We start from the raw sequence: 19,252 nt of genomic DNA, 5'->3' as shown, positions 1-19,252 counted from the left end.
CCCATGGGCGGGTTGCCCAGGGTTGCTGACAGGCTGGGACCCCTGGGGTCATGGATGGGGGGGTCGTGGCCCCCCTCGATTGTGCTGGTTCTAATGTTTGTATGTTAGTACAGTATTTTGTTGTATGTTGACAGAGTGAGGGAGGATGCGGGGCTCGGAGCGGCCCCAGGGGCGGGTTGCCCAGGGTCGCTGACAGGCTGGGACCCCTGGGGTCATGGATGGGGGGTCACGGCCCCCTCGATTGTGCTGGTTCTAATGCTTGTATGTTAGTACAGTATTTTGTTGTATGTTGACAGAGTGAGGGAGGATGCGGGGCTCGGTGCGGCCCCAGGGGCGGGTTGCCCAGGGTCGCTGACAGGCTGGGACCCCTGGGGTCATGGATGGGGGGGTCACGGCCCCCCTCGATTGTGCTGGTCCTGCTGCTTGCGTTACCGCCCATCTTACATACGGCAGGTAAACTCCAGTTATATTATATTATATAGCTTTACAGGGTGTGGACTTTAACATAATTTTTTTCATTACTTAAAATTCTGTAAAAATAACCGTAGCAGAACAATTGTCTGTAGGCTCAGTGTTTTTTATTTTATTTTTCACGTTTTTGTAAATTTTAGATGATTGCTATGTCATTAATACTGTATATCCAAAATATAAATATGGAAATAATTATTGAAAACTGTGTATACTGTGTAAATACCTATCCTATTATATGTCCTATGTCTATTATAGTGTGGTTGTACTATAATTATGAATTTCTTTATACGCCAATATTTATATAGATCTTAATGTTTGCAGCTTTCTGTTGAATATTGTAGATTCCTCAGCATGTCCGGCGCAAGTCAAATCTAGTCTAAGAAAAATTAAATCCAATATGGACAATTAAATGCTAAATGCCTAAAATATAAATGCTATATCTGTAATTTTAAATTTCCACCGAGTGATTTATAAACAAATTATTTTAGAGTTCAATCCAAAGTTATTTAATTCAAAAGGAAGCTTGAAAGATTGTATGGAAAGCCTAAGAAAATGAAAGTTGCAACATAAAGTGGTTAGTCCGTGTTCGACATTTCCTTCCGACGAGAACGCTTGTCTGAATGTTTACCATAGTCTGGCCAATGCTTGCTTGATCGACCAAGTATCGATAGCTCTCTATCACAGTCACTCGAAAATCGTTGTTCGATTATGGTTGTCATGGACGAAATATGTTGTTCATAGTCCACCTTGTTACGAGAACGTTTTGACATACTGTCATCTATATCAAATACTTATTTTCCTACCTTTGGTACTTTCTTGGTATTAAATTTCAACAAAAATGAGAAAATTACCTCATTGCATTACCTTCACAACCTACTTGTGAAAATTAAATCGATGGAATTTGTTCCTATGAAACAAAGTCCGTTATCGATAGTTTTTTAATGAACAAAATGCAAATTTGTAATTTTTAAGTAGTTTTGTAGAAACTCTTGACATTTTTGGGAGTAGGTGTATGAGCAGTGTTACTAAAGTATAAGTATTCAATACTAATAAAATTGTATTTATACTTCCCTATCTTAGTTTACAACGAGAACTTGGATGGATACACAGTGCCCGTCACCAGTTTTTATTGTAATCATCAGAACACACTGGTTGTTAAAAATGTAATTGCTGACAGTTACCAAGTAACCATGACTCTGGATAACTTTCTTTTGGATAATAATTGCAATGACTCTTAAAATAAGGACCAAACACTCATTTCAAACCGGGGTTTTCCCCAAAATGCGAATTTTTGTAATTGTATGGGATTTTTATGGGAAAATAACATTAAATACAAAAACTTTTGAACCGTATTTTTTACGGAAATGGGATTTGTACCATTTCATTCAAAATCTAAAGGACTATAACATACTAAATTTTTGTCAAAATCGTTCAGGCCCCTTTGAGAAAATCAGATTTTTTCGTTATTTTATGGGTTTTTTGGTCAGGTTATGATCAGACCCAAATTTTCTTGCTCTTCGATAAATAATTGTGTACGCCCCCAACATTTTTTTGAAAATCATTATCATAATTAAATAAAGCCGACAATGCCCTAGAAACGATTCAAAGTTGTAAAAACATAAAAAATGGACTAAATGGAGGTGACAATTTTTAGTTTGGCGAACTCTATGGAAATTGAATTCACGTCATAATAGTTTACAGGCTATAGACCATTGTCGACCACCGAAGGTCGCATCGTATTAGTAGCGAGGTTGTATGGGAAAGAACAGGTGATGTCTAGGGACCAGACGTATAATCGATGTTTGACTCATACCCTCTTATTCGTATAGCCTCCCTTCGGCGGTGATAGTAATGCATCACAAGTTACAATTTAATTACAAGTAATTACCACAATTTTTTGGAATTTTCTCCGTAACCATTAGGCACATAATAACGTTTCAATATACTAAATTATTTGTTTTTTTTTAAGCTCTACAAAATGGTTTGGAAAGAAATTGCTAAACTTTATGTTTTTTGGGTCAAAAATGGAAAAAACCTATTTTTACCCCATAAAACCCCCGTAAACCCCCGTTCCCATGGTCCGATCATGCTGGATCGCGAACTCGTTCGAATAAACGTAGGTTTACACGTTTGTACTAAATTTCATCAAAATCGGATCATTTTTGCTCGAGTTATCGTGCTAACGGACACACACACATATATATATATATATATGAATTTGAACGGATGGTGTTTTTGGCCTCTAGGGACCTCAAAACGAAAAAAAAATCGGTCCCGCGTCCAGGTCTTACCATGAGTACTACAGTAATAGCTTATTCCCTATATGGGAAATTCGCTAAAACCAGGGATAACTTTTAACTATTGGTTATTTACTGATGTAATTCACCCTTAGGTTTTCTATTTTTGATGTGTGTCACATACATAGCTGTAAGGGGAAGCTGAAACGCGAAAAGCTTAAGAGTCCGCTTACATTTGTTGATGTGTAGAAACTAGGTTTTACCTTTGAAAAGTATGTTTTAAGATACCATATTGTTTGTTTTGTAGCAAATATGTCTCAAGACACTAGGTTTTACTTTGGAAAGTGCAAGTTTTACTTTGGAAAGTGCATTTTTAAGACACCAAATAGACTGGGACGGGTGGCGACCGACGTCCTGTAATCCAGCTAGGTCACGAATTGTGGATATTTATAGGCATGTACTGTGGATACGATACTCCCTGGTGTGGATTAACGTCCGCACTAGTGAGTACTACGACTATCCGCAGTACTATCCTGATAATTAGACCAATTCGTCAATACCATGGAAAATTGTGGTTCGGATTGCACTATAAACTGTAGGTCCCTTAGTTGCCATTAGGTGTATGGTCTATTAATTATCAGCTATGTCTATGGAATATGTCGGCCTTAGTCACTAACAAGACTACAAGATCGCGCTACTCATCCTACACTCATCTCCATTCATACTAGGCTTAAAATACCTACTTTGTATGGTCGCCATTTCATTGAAAAGTATTACAAGTTTTTTTGTAGTACTACATAAATAATTTGCCTTCTTAAGCAGGCAAAACTTAAAAAAAAACCTACAGCCAATTTTAAATATAATCATTATTTATGTTTTTCCTTCTGTTAAAGGTAAAACTACGTCATACCAGATAGCCCAGTAAACATTTCATTTTACTGATTCATATCACAAAAAAGTCATAAATCGTAACAGTCGCATAAGTTACCGAAATCCCTGAGATTTCGTGGAAACGTCAGGCAAAAGGGTAATAAATGTAGTAGATAACCCCGTTGTGTCCACGCTACCCTTATCTGACATGTTACATTAATATAGGTACAACCATTACACACAATGATTACAAGGTAAAAGTTGGATACAGCTTTCTTCAGAAGGTGACAACCTTCAATGCATGGGCCCTAGTGGGGTTTGGTATGGGTATAATCTATGAAGGGTATGTTAGAGGGGAAAGCAACACAATATATGTCTCCATTTAACAACTTTCTTTTTGCTCTTGGTTTCCATAACATAATCGCTCCTGTACTTAGCTAAACAACGTTTTTACATTAAACAATTTTACACGTTTGAGATGTAATTTTTGTAGTACAGTTTTTAATATTCACTATTTCTGCGTTGAGGAGAAAAAGTTACTAATTTGGTTCATATTTTAACATTCGTAAACTCGTTCGACTCATTGAATAATTTTATTTCACTCTCTGAATTATTATTGTAAGCAAAGCCACAATAAACCCATTTCTTCAGCACTTTCTGATGAAGACAACTTATTAATGACCATAAGACGAATTATATAGGTACCAAAAAATATATATATAACCTAGGACGCATGCTAGAAACACAACAGCCACATTAACGGGTGTGGAAGGGTTTTCATCGACCCAAGTACTGGTTCAACCGAGTTTCTCCCGATTTTTGTATTTATTTATCCACCGCCACGGCGCCGTCGAGCCGTCCTCACAGTTGTTTGGAAGATTATGCAATTAGTTGGATTTTTAAATATTGAAACGAAATATATTGTAGTTTTCGTTTATATGAAATTTTAATTAGGTTTTTGCAAACTATAGGAGAGTTTTAGTTTATAGGATTAGGTAAAATTTTAAAAACATCACTATTTATATTGTAGTGTTAATAGAATCTAATGTCGTATTCAAAGGAAACATTAATAGCAATATATTAGTTAATCAATCACAGTAAATAATGGCTTTGGTATCAAGTAAATTAACAATCCCACCATAATGTAATCCAAATTGAGTACCAGTAGTCCCATACAGTTAGACAGCACACAGTAATAAAACACTGTAGATAACATTGATAGTCCGAAAAATTGGTGTTTACGCATTTCACTTTTAGCGAATATCCCTATAGGGAAGTAGCTATACCGTAGGTGGCACGGTAAGACTTGGAGCCGGGACCGATATACTTTTTTATTTTGAAGTCCCTAGAGGCCAAAAACACTATTCGAACAAATTTGTATTTATGTATATAAAAATATGTGTGTGAACGCGATAACTTGAGTAATTTCTCTCCGATTTTGATGACATTTGGTTTGAAGGTGTATAAAGGTGATAAACTTAATGAGTTCGCGAACCAGCATGATCGGACCATGGGAAAAGGGTTTATTTACGGGGTAAAAAATGGGTTTTCTCATTTTTGACCCTCAAAACACAAAATTTCTTAATTTATCTCTAGACCATTTTAAAGAGCTAGAAAAATAAATGATTTAGTATACTAAAGTGTTTTTGGACAGTTATTGGTCATGGAGCAAAATTTTAAATATTAAATCTTCAAATTCCCATGTTATTCTTAAGGAGAATTTTGTAAAATGTTGTAATTTGCTTGTTTATGGAAATATTTTGATCCAACTTGGCAAATTGATTTATTTTATAGTAAGCTACTAATATTTTACTAAAAACTACACTTAATTATCCTCGCTGTAGCAGCAAACCTACGTACTCGTTAAACATAATGTTATTTAAATAGATTTAATTTAAAATCAGTTCAGGCAAATGTAAATTCGCTTAGTCAGCAGGTTTGCTGCGGTGGGGGTATTTTTTTAATAAATCTATTTGCAAAAATATTTTTATAAATTTACTACGTCTAATGTGGTCTGTGGCAGGCACTTATTTTGAACATAGTATTTGACAGCAAAACTTAATTAAAAATATAATTTAAAGGAATTCCCTTTAAACCGACTCCATTATTTATGCAAATAAACATTTTGTAAATTCCACGTTCGTAAATTACTCAACCAAAGTCAGCAGTGAAATCGTGTAAAACTTATCACTTGAAAGCGATACGATAACTATGTATAAACGTTTTCCGCTGTCTTGCTCTGTGTTCTCTTCACTTCATACTCTATGGGGCTGCACGTGCTGTTGGATTTGCATTCATTGCTCACTTGGGCGATTATTGTTTGCCACAACCCCATGCACGCCCTTCACTTGTGGTAGATTTGACGAGAGTATTCTTGACGCCCTTCAAATCACCCCCCTCACCCCCCCCCCCCCCCATCGACTACGTCGCGACGGTCGTTATTGCTTTTATTGTTGCCACATTTCGAACTTTTACTGACAGATATTGTTTGAATTGTTGTTTTTTAAGTGACGTCTGCTGGTGATTTTGTCTGTAAACTATAGTTTATCAGTTTTAAAATAAAAGTTGGAAAAGGGGAGTAATGATTTCAAGTTGAAAAAAGGTGAAAAAATGTATACAGTTATAAAATAGTTTATAGGAAGTTTTTATTTTTTTTGCAAATATTATAACGTTATTGAAATATAAATTAGCGACAAACGACAAGAAACAGATAAGTGCAAAAGAGAAATGTAATTTATTGGGGTATCGTTGAACAAGTTTTGAAAAGTGTAAGTTTTGGACGTGCAACATAAACACGTTCTAGTAAAGGCGTTTTTCGTTATATTTAATGAATAATACTACATTTAAAATATAAAAAATAAATAAAATTCGCAATATCTTTATTTTGATCCGTTTCTATGCTCATGAGCTGTGGGATAATCTAGCGGTATATTACTTATATTGTAGATAAGATAATATATGATAGCTTATATATATTTACCCAATAATGATGAGTTATTGCATCTGTTAAAATCGTTAAAATATGTCTGACGTTGCAACAAAGTTTGATCATGCTAACATAACTTGCTTAAATACAATATTTCAAACCCAAGACATAACAATCATTGTAATGCTGGTAATTTTCACGGAGCTGTTTTTCATATTCAGCTAAACTATTTTAATTCTAGAGTAATGAGATCCATTTGGAATATCTCCAGATTTCCTTGCAAACTTAATTACGAACTTAAGAGCGAACTATAAGATAAAGTTTTCTTAGTTATTAGTAACAAACAAATTACCTTTTTATTTAAAGTAACTATAGTAAGGAACACTTTCTTTCTATTAAAATAGATTACAAATTACATACATTCACGTGATTCACAAAGAAATGCATAGAAACAGTATAAGCAGTTCTGATTATATTAAATTTTAAAAATCAATAGTGTGTGACCAATGGGATGTTACCCTAGTTTATGGGGAATCTACTAATTGGCTGTACGTCACTGTGTACAATGTGAGCCGCTCGTTGCACATACCAGCTCAATGGCAGGAATTTAATATCTCCGCTAAGAGCCAAAGTAATGGGAACGAGTTAACAACGGGTTGAACCATTAGTCGGCTTTTGTATTCATCTTGTCTCTGTCTTGAAATATGGTTCAGAATATCTAGAATGGTGTGTAATGGATTAAAGTACGAATACAAGCTATTATACTATTTTACACACGCTATCATACTAATGTATGATCGCGTGTGAAATAGTATATTTCGTACCTAGGGCCGAAAATGAGGTTTTGCTGGCTCAAGATAGTTTGTTCGAGACGAAGTAGAGACCTAACGATCGAGAGCTGTAAAACAATTTCGGTCCGTGGTACAAACGCTATTTTTTACCACAATATATGCTATTACCACTATTTACCACAACAATAATGCACTCTATCAGTCAACACAACTACAACTTTAAGGTTATGTGAAGAAATAATTTGAGGAATGAGCAAAAATATTAATAAATAGTTGCTAGGCAGTGGTGACAATAAAAAAGTCTATTGCAATGCTATGGATACTGATTGTGTATTTAATGCATTAATGGTTTAAGTAAGTAAGTGGGCAGCAGATCTTCGGCCCTAGGGATGTAAAAACGTGCTCGGTTCCCAAATTACGATGACAGCTGGCATGGACAGTAATACGTAGATTTCGACCTCCAATAAACGTTTTTAAAACGGCTAAAACATCGTGTGGTGATAAATAATTTACGTTATTTTAACGTTATAATTTTTGTTATTTTGACATAATAAAATATCCACTTTATACTACTGCTGAAAATATGTCCAAATATCAAGGCATTTTGTGTAAAACTCAACCTTTAGAGAACAAACATTTAGCCAACACCAATGGATTCTAACGTCAACGGACACAATCATTGTTAAGTTTTTTTGTAGTATCCAAAATCAACGATGACGTGATGATAATCATTGGGATTGTTACACCGATTAGGTTCTTATTTTTATACCAACTCAAATCAATGGAAAACCACTTACTCTCAAACTTATACAAACCTAGTCAAAAATCATTCACAAAATTCATGCAAATCCAATATGATATTCGACGAGTGACATAGTGCCGTCGCTTTTGTGGATGATTGTTTTGATAACCGTATGCCACTGGGGGGGGGGGGGGGGGGGGGGGTGTAGGCTATAGGCCTGACACCCAGGCGTGAAGCAATATACAGGGTCGGCGCTATTAGGCTACAATAGCTATTGTTGCCGTGAGTGATGGTGTTTGCCACCCTTAATATTGCCCTCGCCCTCTATTCGTCTATGGAAATTGTATCAAACCGATATATTTAGTGTGTTTCCCAAGTCCAGTTAACCGGGTTGGGTGGTTGGTGCGTATGCAGATTAATTTTTGTGTAGCTGTTTTTTGTTTTGTTTATGTTCAATAAAATTGTCGTTCAAATTTAGAAGGGGACCTTTTCAACATAAAGGGTGCAACATTCCCGATTAACATATAGACATATTCTTACCTCAAAAATCCTTTCGGAGTGGAGAAGTAACAAGTAAAGTGGAGAAGTATATGAGTTTATGACATCGACTTTTTCATCAATAAGTGGACGCACAGCTTATTTGGTTTTCGAACTGGAGGGATATTACAACTGAAAACTTTTGACGTACACTGTGCATAAACTTATGTGATTTTCAACACTTGAACAGGTTCAAGTGTCCTCGTACATGTTCAACCCTTGGGTACGATCTTAACTCAGCCATTGATTAGCTTTTAGGTACACCCGGGTAGAGATGTATGTCATACACAAGTACAAGGATGGAAACAAACACAATTTACAATTCATTTTTTCTAAGAACAAATAATTATCAATTTTACATTTTAGTAGTTTTTTTTAGAGATCTATCATATTATCTACGCCCTATTTAAATAAACTAGTGGACATGTTGCTCGAATTCGAGCAGTGGTAAAGTGTTCCAGGCGTATTTCAAAACGAACAACTCAAAAATAATGTAATCAATCACTCCACCACAGTTATCAAAACTGAAAACGAACCTCACTCCACTCCAGTTATCGAAGCTGAAACCCAACTCACTCTGAAAACGAACGCTTTTGTGTGTATCATATGAGTTTACTATGAACAGCTGTAATTAATACAAATTATTCGTCTGTTAATAGTCAAAATATTTTCTTCGTAAGAAATACATTGGGATTTTGAGGGCAAAGCTCGAGAACTTTTATTACAGGAATTGGTGAAAGGGGCCGTCTACACAAAACATACTTAACTTTGACACATCGTTTGTAAAAATCCGTTCATTATTTACGGAGGAGTACTGTAGTGTTTCGTAGAAATCGCATTCACGTATTATATATAAGGATTCTAAGAACACCAATCCCTCTGCCTTCCAACACATTACAAATTTATTTACTAGAGCCGTAAATGAAGAACGTCATCGTGGAAAAAGCTAACAATAGGTTAAGTTTTACTCGCAAACGTCTAAAGAAAAGTCATAATTCACGGTTTGCTGTAGTCGCTAAGCGCTAAGCAGTAAATGCTGTTGTATATCTCACAATCTATGGACACTTATACACTGATGGCGTGGAGAACATCACGCTAGCTTTGACCTAGTAGAGAACTATGTCATCTCAAGGCTGTAGGCAAAATGTCGGCAATGTTGGAGAAAGTAACAGTTAAAGCTAGTTGGAAGTTGGGGATATAAGACGTATGTAAATGCGTGTGATGGAAAGATTTCGGAACTGTCTAATTAAAATTAAAAACTAACAAATCACTAATGATAATATATTTAAACAAATTAAAATGATAAACTCTGCCCCACAAAAACATCCTACATCAGGTGCCATAGTTTGAGAAATAATTTTTTTTAGAAACCAACGATCACATTTGGTAGAAATTGAGGAAGAAGAAGAAGCTGCCATTAAGTATAAATAACCACTGACAGACTGTGCCACTGTAAAACACAGTTTACTTTCTTAAACACTTACCATTTAACCATGCCAAACTTGTGTAAACTGCAGCATCTTTTACACACTCAATACACTCATAAACTTTCGTAACATGACAAACTATGCTCATCAACTAGAGACTCACTCAACTAAGTCAATTTTAGTAAAACAAATTAGATAAAGCTGATAGGTATGTAAGCAGGTGCATATAGGTGAGATATATACAATCAAATCAAATCAGATTATATCCACAATAAGTACACAAAATAACAATAAAAAAATACAAAGATCTAGAAGCAATCAGCTATTCCTTCAACAAAGTGACATACGCTTGATCCGAACGGTATTTTAAACATGCTAAAAGGTTTTGTGGTTAAACAAATAACAAGACAATCAATTGTATTGTTGTTAAGCAAGTATGTTGGTAATTAGAAATTAGAAGTCTAATAGTAGTGCTTATTTAATGTATTAATACTTTTTTTAATGAAATGGCGAACATACAAAGGACGTATTTTAAGCCAAGTATGAATGGAGATGAGTGTAGGATGAGTGGCGTGATTTTGTAGTCTTGTTAGTGACTAAGGCCGACTTTCCTTAGACACAGCTGTTAATTAATAGCCCATATAGCTAATGGAAACTGGACCTACAGTTTAGTGGAATCTGAACCACGTTTTTGCCTTGGTATATACTAAAATATAACCAAGGCACATACATATTAAAGCAAGGGTTAAAACAGTTACACACATCGCCATCTTTTAAAACCTAACTTTAACTTTATTTCAAAAACGAGTCGTTCTGTTGTGTTAAGCTCGCCACGTGGCTATTTGTCACAAGGTTTACGAGGAAGTAAAATAGACACTATACGAGCCAGGCTCAAAGAGACTGTGACATAGTGCTTGGCAGATTGTAGAATTGGCTGTGGCTTGGTAAACACTACGTCTCAAGGCCAGAAAGGGAAATACGACTTTCCAAGGGAAAGCGTAGTTTGTAGACTAAGTAAGAATTGATGTAAAAACTGTCATAAAGAGAAAAAGAGTAACGCAAGATCCAGAGAAAATTTGTTATTGGTAACGTTGACGAAGTCAATGTAAGAAATGAGCTAAAGTAATGCGTCACGGGGATAAAGAGTGACACCCAACTTTTCATGGGAGTCTGTTTTGGAAAGGTTCATTCGATGCATCAAGAAATTACCTTAGATGTGAACCAGAGATAGAGATAAGAAAACTAAATTTCCAAAGTAACTGTTGCATTACGTTAGAAGTATTAGTTGATGTAAGATGATAATTGAAAAAAAAGTTCCAACGGAGAATTTATAGGAAAGACTATACAAGTTAGATGACGTAAACGTTTTGATTATAGCAGCGACTTTGAAAACTAACATTCAAAAGGAAAATGCAAACATTAGACGAAGTATAAAAGTAATACAAGAGCTTTGCGAGGGAAATAAGGGGAACCACGTCGTTTCTAGGTGACGAAGCACACAAGAACTTGAGAAGGCGTTATTGGTAATGCTGGTGGATGATTAAAGATCATTCAAGGGAAAATTATATCTAAATTATTAAGAAATATTATTACTATAAATATTAGTACCGGGGGACCGACCAAACTATGGCTCGGTATAGTTTTTTTCGATTGTAAAAGCAATATAAAGGAACTCACGTTTTTTACAATTAATTTTGGTTTTTATTATTTAGGTTCCAGTGGAATTTCAATTCATTATGAATACAACCGTCCAAATTGTGTTAACTACAAAAAAGAGTGCATACAACTTGAAAATCTACCCTTTAATAAGAGTGAAAAATTGAGTTGAGTGCACTCAAACGGCATCAACACGAAACACTCATCACACTTGTTTTACTTGTTATTTTGTTCAACCATCATAATCACTTGGCAACCCAGAAGGCCAATGTTAATATTTTAATATCCCAATGAGTTGTGTAACAAACAAAAAACAATTCCTGAGGTAGTCGCTGTCGCCAAATACGTTTTAAGGGCTAAAGTCCCTAATTCCAAAATTTAGTCAAAATATTTCCATTGAATTTCGTGATATATATTACAGACAGACAGATAAACAACCATAGCTCGTATTAGAGTATAGGATTTATAAATTATATAGGAAATGTCAATGGCATATGAAGTAAGATACTACTATAGCTCTTTATTCTCTTGGGCAGAAAATAAACCCGATCTTTCAAGGTAACGTTTGCAACGGAAGAATATACGAATTAAGAAGTAAATAAAAAATTCTCCCAAGGATTGAAAGGAAAACTCAACCCTACAGGCGAGAGCGTGTCGGAAACTTACGGAAGACGAAGTAGGACAAACTCCACCATGTGAGTAACGCAACTTTAACATTTCCGCCAACGCGACGGAAAAATAAACATAAGCCATCAAGGAAGGATTTTATTTTAATACAGAATTAGTATAGTTAAACTGTATGTGAATCAAGAATTGATCAAAAAGTCTCAAGATAGGGAAACCCGATTCTCGAAGGGAGGATTCGTATCGGAAACGTAGACGGTAGATGAAGTAAGAAATGACAGGGGACGCGTGCCGGATCAGGTGACTACGCTCACCAGCTGACTATGCCATGAGCGATCAGCTGTGAAACCGCCACCAAACTGTTGTTTACACATGATACGTTCCTCCCGTGCTGACTGATACTGGTGACTAATGAGTGGTGTTGGTTACTTGATTAAACTTAATCGAATGATTGGACGTTAATTAATCCACGGACAATTTGAGAGATTTTAAAAAGTATAAAAAGTATTTTTCACCACACTATGATGTTTTTGGCTGTTTTACATACATCAATTGGTGGGCAAAATCAGCTGCACGCTTACTTTCTTGAACATGAATGCATATTAAATACAAAATCAGTATCCATAACATTGCGATAGAATTGTTTTATTTTTACCGCTACCTAGCAACTATTTATTATTATTTTTGTCGATTCCTCAAATTATTTCTTCACATAACCTTAAAGTTATAGTTGTGTTGACTATCAGTGTGTATTATTATTGTGGTGAATAGTGGTAATAGGGTATAGTGAGGTGAAAAATAGCGTTTGAACCACCGACCGAAATGGTTTTGCAGCTATCGATCGTTTTACAAACCTTCTCGAGCCGGCAAAACCTCATTTTCGGCCCTAGGTACGAAATATACTATTTTGGAGCGTAACTTGTGAGATTAATTATTTATGCTGAGTCATGATGAGTATTTCGTGTTGGTGACGTTTGAGTGCACTCAACTCAATTTTTCACTCTTATTAAAGGGTAGATTTACAATTTGTATGCACTCTTTTTTGTAGTTTAAATAATTTGGTTGTTTGTATTGTCTTTGAAGCGTAACTTGTGCGACTAATAATTTTAACACCAACTCAACAGTCGCAATTGTATTACATTTTTAAGTTCGTAAGCCCAAGTCAAGCCTGGACTAGAACAGCTGATTTATTAACGGATTTGTAAGTAATTGCACTGAGTGCTGTTATAATCAGCTGATAGCGTGCGTCTGGCGTGACGGTCAGTGACTCCTACCAACCTGTTTTTGTGGCTTTTCATTTCATTAGGCTTTTAGTAACATTCAGACAGAAAAACCCTCTCTCGCACACACTCATTCTTTTGAAAGGTTGTAATCATTGGATCGGTTGGACTCATGTGAAAGTGTTATCAAAAATATTGCATGTCTGCTAGCCTGACAATACTACTGGACCGAATTACACGCGAGTTGTGCCAAAAGAAAGGTTATCGGTCCTATATGTGCAGGTGTTGTTTGTATTTTAAAAATATTTATGTTAACTGGGTCAAAAGTGGAAATTTAACTTTTCTTATGGAACTAAATATGCGGCCAAATGATTAAGCATACGACAGTCGCCCTGACCATACTACTAGACCGATTTACACGCGGGTTGTGCCAAAAGTAAGGTTATAGGTCTTATATGGGCAGGTTTTACTTGTATTTAAGGAATATTTATGTTAATTGGGTCAAAAATGGAAATTTAGCTTTTCTTATGGATATTTAACATGGGGCTAATTCTATATATTAATAGACAAGCATGTTTATTCAAAACCTTTTCCCTCAGCTCCTGTGCATCGCACGGAAAATCTATCCACGCATACTATTAGAAAGATGTTTGCCTGTAGATGTGCAGAATTCCTTTATGAATTAAAATGGGCAAAAAAAAAAGAATTAGAAATATTAAAAGAATTAACATGGGCCTTATGGGTTGCCATGTTGTTGACGAAATAACAACAAAATATAAACAGAAAATCAAATCAAATTTAAAAAATCAAAATAAAAAAGTAAGGTAGTAAAGTAACTAGTGTGGCTGTTCTTAATTCCTTTAAGATTAAAACTCGAATATTGTATGTTAAAAATAACGCGAAAACGTCCATTCGTCGATTAAAATTATATATCACCCCATAAAACCGAATGGGATGCAAGAAGGCTATGATCGTCAACATGAAGCATGATTACACCATTACCTTATGTCACCCCCACCCCCTTACCACCCCCATTAAAATCCCCCCTCATCCCTTGGGCATCTTACAGCTTCTTTACAGCCTGCCACATATTTGTTGCTTTAGAAAGGCTTCTAGTAGTTTTATTTTGGGGGTTTCGCCAGTTTCTGGGTGGTTTTAAATTACATCAAAATATAACCTTTCTTTTTAACACTTGGGCGTAGCCCAACAATTAGTTCTAGCGTTCTAGCGATGAGAGTTGGAAAAATCGAAATATTAATATCGTAAACATAAATGTATGTTTCCTACCCAATATTTATAAATACAAAAAAATATGACTATTTTTTAGTTTTATTCTCTAAAAGGTATTACGTCAAAGTCTCAATAGAATTTAAATGTTTACGAACGTACATTAACTTTGGCACATTATTAGTTCTAACTTAACAGAAAAGACTGTCCTTGACAATGGAAGAATTTATAACACATCAAAAATATGCATTATTAATACGCTTACTACTACTGTATTTAAACTCGAAACCTTTGCGATCAACCGCAGTAAAAGCTAATCAGAATTGAATTATAAATAATTGTATTAAGTAAAGTGTTAGGTCCTAGACTGTAGTTGGGATTTGGAATATTTCTAGGTAAAACAACCGTTTTGATAGTCTTTAACTGCGTGAATGTTCCATATGTAGTTTTTTGCAATAGTAAATAATAAATACTTGTATATTGGACCAACATTTGATTAGTTCGTGTGAATATGAACCTTAAAAAATCATGTTTAAATTAAGTTACGAGGGAGCGGGTTTTGATTTTGAAAACCAACATTGAATTAGCTGAAAGTCTAGCAAAGTAATTAATACTGTATTAATGTTAAAACCGTAATATTCGCAGTAACATAACGATTATCAGGAATTCCCCATGCTCAGGATCGAACCATAGCGACCTTCTGACTACTAGGTGAGCACTATATACAGGGTGGCTGAAAAGTAACTTGCACCCCCACTTAGCTTTTCAACCATTTGAGATATTTTAAATCGGTTTGCGGCAACCTTCTTAGATATGAGGGGCTACAATGACTATCACCTTTGAATATTAATACAACTTCAGTATCCAATAGTCAATGCTATCACATTGAGCATGATACACGCTACACTAGCATCGAAAAATGCTGTTTTGGTGTAGAGCTGCCGTATTTCTTACTACAAATTTCCTTTTTCAAGAAGACTCTGAAATGTTACTTAATAGACTATCACCTTTGAATATTAATACAACTTCAGTATCCAATAGTCAATGCTATCACATTGGCATGATACACTTGCTACACTAGCATCGAAAAAATGCTGTTTTGTTGTAGAGCTGTCGTATTTCTTACTACAAATTTCCTTTTTCAAGAAGATTCTGAAATGTTACTTAATAGACTATCACCTTTGAATATTAATACAACTTCAGTATCCAATAGTCAATGCTATCACATTGAGCATGATACACTTGCTACACTAGCATCGAAAAAATGCTGTTTTGTTGTAGAGCTGTCGTATTTCTTACTACAAATTTCCTTTTTCAAGAAGATTCTGAAATGTTACTTAATAGACTATCACCTTTGAATATTAATACAACTTCAGTATCCAATAGTCAATGCTATCACATTGAGCATGATACACGCTACACTAGCATCGAAAAAATGCTGTTTTGTTGTAGAGCTGTCGTATTTCTTACTACAAATTTCCTTTTTCAAGAAGATTCTGAAATGCCACTTAATATTTTACAAAAGTTATGTTATGACATCTTGATACTCCGATACCTGTGTTATTTTACGATTCAATAATCGATCTATTTGCTTTCCACAAACATTACATCGCTTTGCATAATGGCTTGGCGCAACATTACGATTTTATAGTATTACAATATAGTAATTACAAGTGAAAACAATAAGACGTAACATTTTAAAACTCGTAATTGTATTGCAATGGCTTGGCGCAACATTCCGATTTTATAGTATTACAATATAGTAATTACAAGTGAAAACAATAAGACGTAACATTTTAAAACTCGTAATTGTATAAAAATCATCATGATTGAAAGTTAATATAAAAGTCAGAACCCTCTTCAATGATATGTAATGTTACCAAATGTAGGCCTATTTAATTTGTTTGAAAAACACGTTAGAATTATTCATGGACTTGATAACTTACTCATTGTACAAAATATAAATATAAGAACCCCTTTAAAGGTTAATTCGTGCATACAATTTGGGAATAAAGCATCAATTGTATGGCAGTTCTTACTGTGGTTGGTTGAATTGAAGTCCTGAATATGTTTTGGAATGGCTCCAGACTGAAATATCAATAGAGATACTCCACTGGGGCGGAAATGAAAAGGTTCCGTAATACTTTGTGAAAATTCAATTGTTGAGCTATTTTTTCAGAACGACTCTAAAATGTATACAGATAATTTGTAAACATTATTATTTAAACTGTATGGTATGTGTTATTCTTACTTCGGTAGGTAGACTTGCCGCTAGGTAGGGAGGTAGGCCCTGAACCTCAAGGCAAATTACCATGCACTACCTATTTAACTTCAGTATATTCGTTAAATGTTGATGTAACATTGTTGAAACTCAAATTTAAGGCAGTACACACCATGGCGTTGACTGAAAATTACATCCGAAAACTGGCTACACCGAAAGTGCTTAAATTTTACAAAAATTTAACTACTATGCCAAGGGTCCGTGTAGGACTACTCCCACTTCGATACTGACCGTGGTCTTTGTCCTTTGGCTTTCAAAGTTCTGAGATGATGAATTTGAAAGTAAATATTAATTGGTCTCCATGCATGGTTTCAATGAGAACCAATTATTTAAATATATTATTCATTAAAACCATTTGACAAGATTATTTATTTTCAGATGATTTTGGACACTGATTAAGGAAACAATCTAGATTCTATAGCCATTGCCTGTAATAATCCAATCTCAGCCTCAGAGTATTCAAAACTAACATTTCACAAGTTATTTTATTGATAAATATTTTTATAATTTTATAATGCCATAATTTCACCAAGTGTAACTACAATAAGCTCGTTACACGTATACGCAAAACTTGCACGAAGGATGGAGACTCTGTTAGTAAATAAATAAAGTTATGAAAAGGGTAAAGTAATAGATTTTAAAATGGGACTATTTTCTTCGACAAGATAAGTTTACAAACGAGTACGTGTACAGTCAATATCTATTTTATCCTTGAGATAAAATAGCTACCCAGCCCTACACAATGTAAAAATCGGGGTTTGCTGTATTTTGACTAAACAATTTCTGGGATATTTTTGTAAGAGCTATACATTTTAGGCACGTCTTTGCTAATGAAGAATCGATACCCAAATCTAGATTGCACCCCCCCACCCTCACCCTCAGCTGGCGGTCATAGTTGAGTTTCAGATGTCTGTTCTTTAGGGGATGTCTAATAAACATATAGCTGGTGGAATGTAGTCTATGTCCAATGCGGCACATTGCAGAGCGTACAGAAGCAGTGTAGCGGTAGTGTGTATCGATTAGCCCTCTCTCTCTCTCTCTCTCTCTCCCTCTCTCTCTCTCTCTCTCTCTCCCCCCCACTCGTCCACTACAATCACATTACTCGCCACTCACTCATTCACAACTCTCTTCCTCTGAAACTTTGTCGGAATCTCAAAATCATATGTTATTTTGAAGATTTTATAACGATTTTGAATGTTATCAAACCACGAACCTTAGCCACCATTTTGATTGGTTGGTGGTTGACATGGTTTATATATCATATCCATGAATAAAAAATAATCTAATAAAAAACTACCATTTAAAATGAGTTAAAATTTTAAATTAGTGAGTCGGTGGCTCAGTAGGTAACGTCACGGACTTCGGGCCCAAGGCAGCGATGTCGTGGGTTCGGATCCTGGTCACTGCCGAAAACATTTTATCAGTTCAGATCACCTTTGAACTGTACCGGCTCACTCCTTGCTTTGCTGTATGCGATCCACGCACGGGCGGTTAGTCTATGTGGACGGGCAAATGCAAGGCTAAAAGAGACCGCCAACCTCTTAAAATATATATATAGGGGGGGGGGGGGTGTTGGATGAGAAGTTTAAATACATCTCCATCCTTTAAAGCGAATCATTCACAATAGCCATGTCTTTCTAATCTTCTAATGTCTTTTTTTTATATTGCATGCATGAATTCCATATACTGATTCAGTGGAAACATTTGATGTAAGCTAATGCATTACATACAATTGTAAATAATCACTCTTTTAAACCAAGTAAGTTAAACGTTATTGAAAAGTAACGAAGCCAAGACGTAGGGCGGTGTCATCACAAGAATCACCGTGGTTGGTCTACACTCGATTCTCACGTTCTACTTGTCCTGTTAACAGATGTGTCAGTGATTTGCAAACACCACGGCGCCGCAACAGCTGACTATCAGCTGATGTTGCGACTTGTCGTCTGCTAGACAGCGGCGTGCGCCGCGACGTGCGATAACAACTAAACCCATCTCCTTAACATACACCAGCACCAGATACCGTTGGTTTTTTTTAGGGTTTTAGGTTAGTTTAAGACTATTCACAATTTCAAAGGGAGTTCGAAATATTTTTTGTATAATTTTAAAGTTGGTAAAGGTTGGTTTAGATAATAACCCATACAAATCAGCTGAGTCGATAATGGAGTTGAAAAATTGTTTTGGATTTTCAGATTTATTTTACTAACTTTGGATTAGACACTCCACCTTTACATGCTTTATAATTA

General features: G+C 35.3%; 1 protein-coding gene across 3 annotated transcripts in view; it reads left to right on the top strand.

Annotated features, from left to right (window-relative positions):
- Positions 1-300: 300 nt before the first annotated feature.
- LOC128988960 (protein kinase C-binding protein NELL2-like) overlaps positions 301-19,252 on the top strand; it is a 71,952-nt gene continuing 53,000 nt past the window's right edge. For all 3 annotated transcript variants that reach the window (XM_054410768.1, XM_054410767.1, XM_054410766.1), the window contains exon 1: positions 301-453. In XM_054410768.1, coding sequence (XP_054266743.1) covers positions 381-453 — 73 coding nt within the window. In that variant the 5' untranslated portion in view covers positions 301-380. The remainder of the gene's footprint in view (positions 454-19,252) is intronic.

Source organism: Macrosteles quadrilineatus, unplaced genomic scaffold (assembly GCF_028750875.1).
Source record: "Macrosteles quadrilineatus isolate MER2022 unplaced genomic scaffold, UCM_ALF_1.0 Scaffold_3__2_contigs__length_128488019, whole genome shotgun sequence".
Lineage (NCBI taxonomy): Eukaryota > Metazoa > Arthropoda > Insecta > Hemiptera > Cicadellidae > Macrosteles > Macrosteles quadrilineatus.
This window is presented reverse-complemented; position numbering and strand designations above follow the sequence as displayed.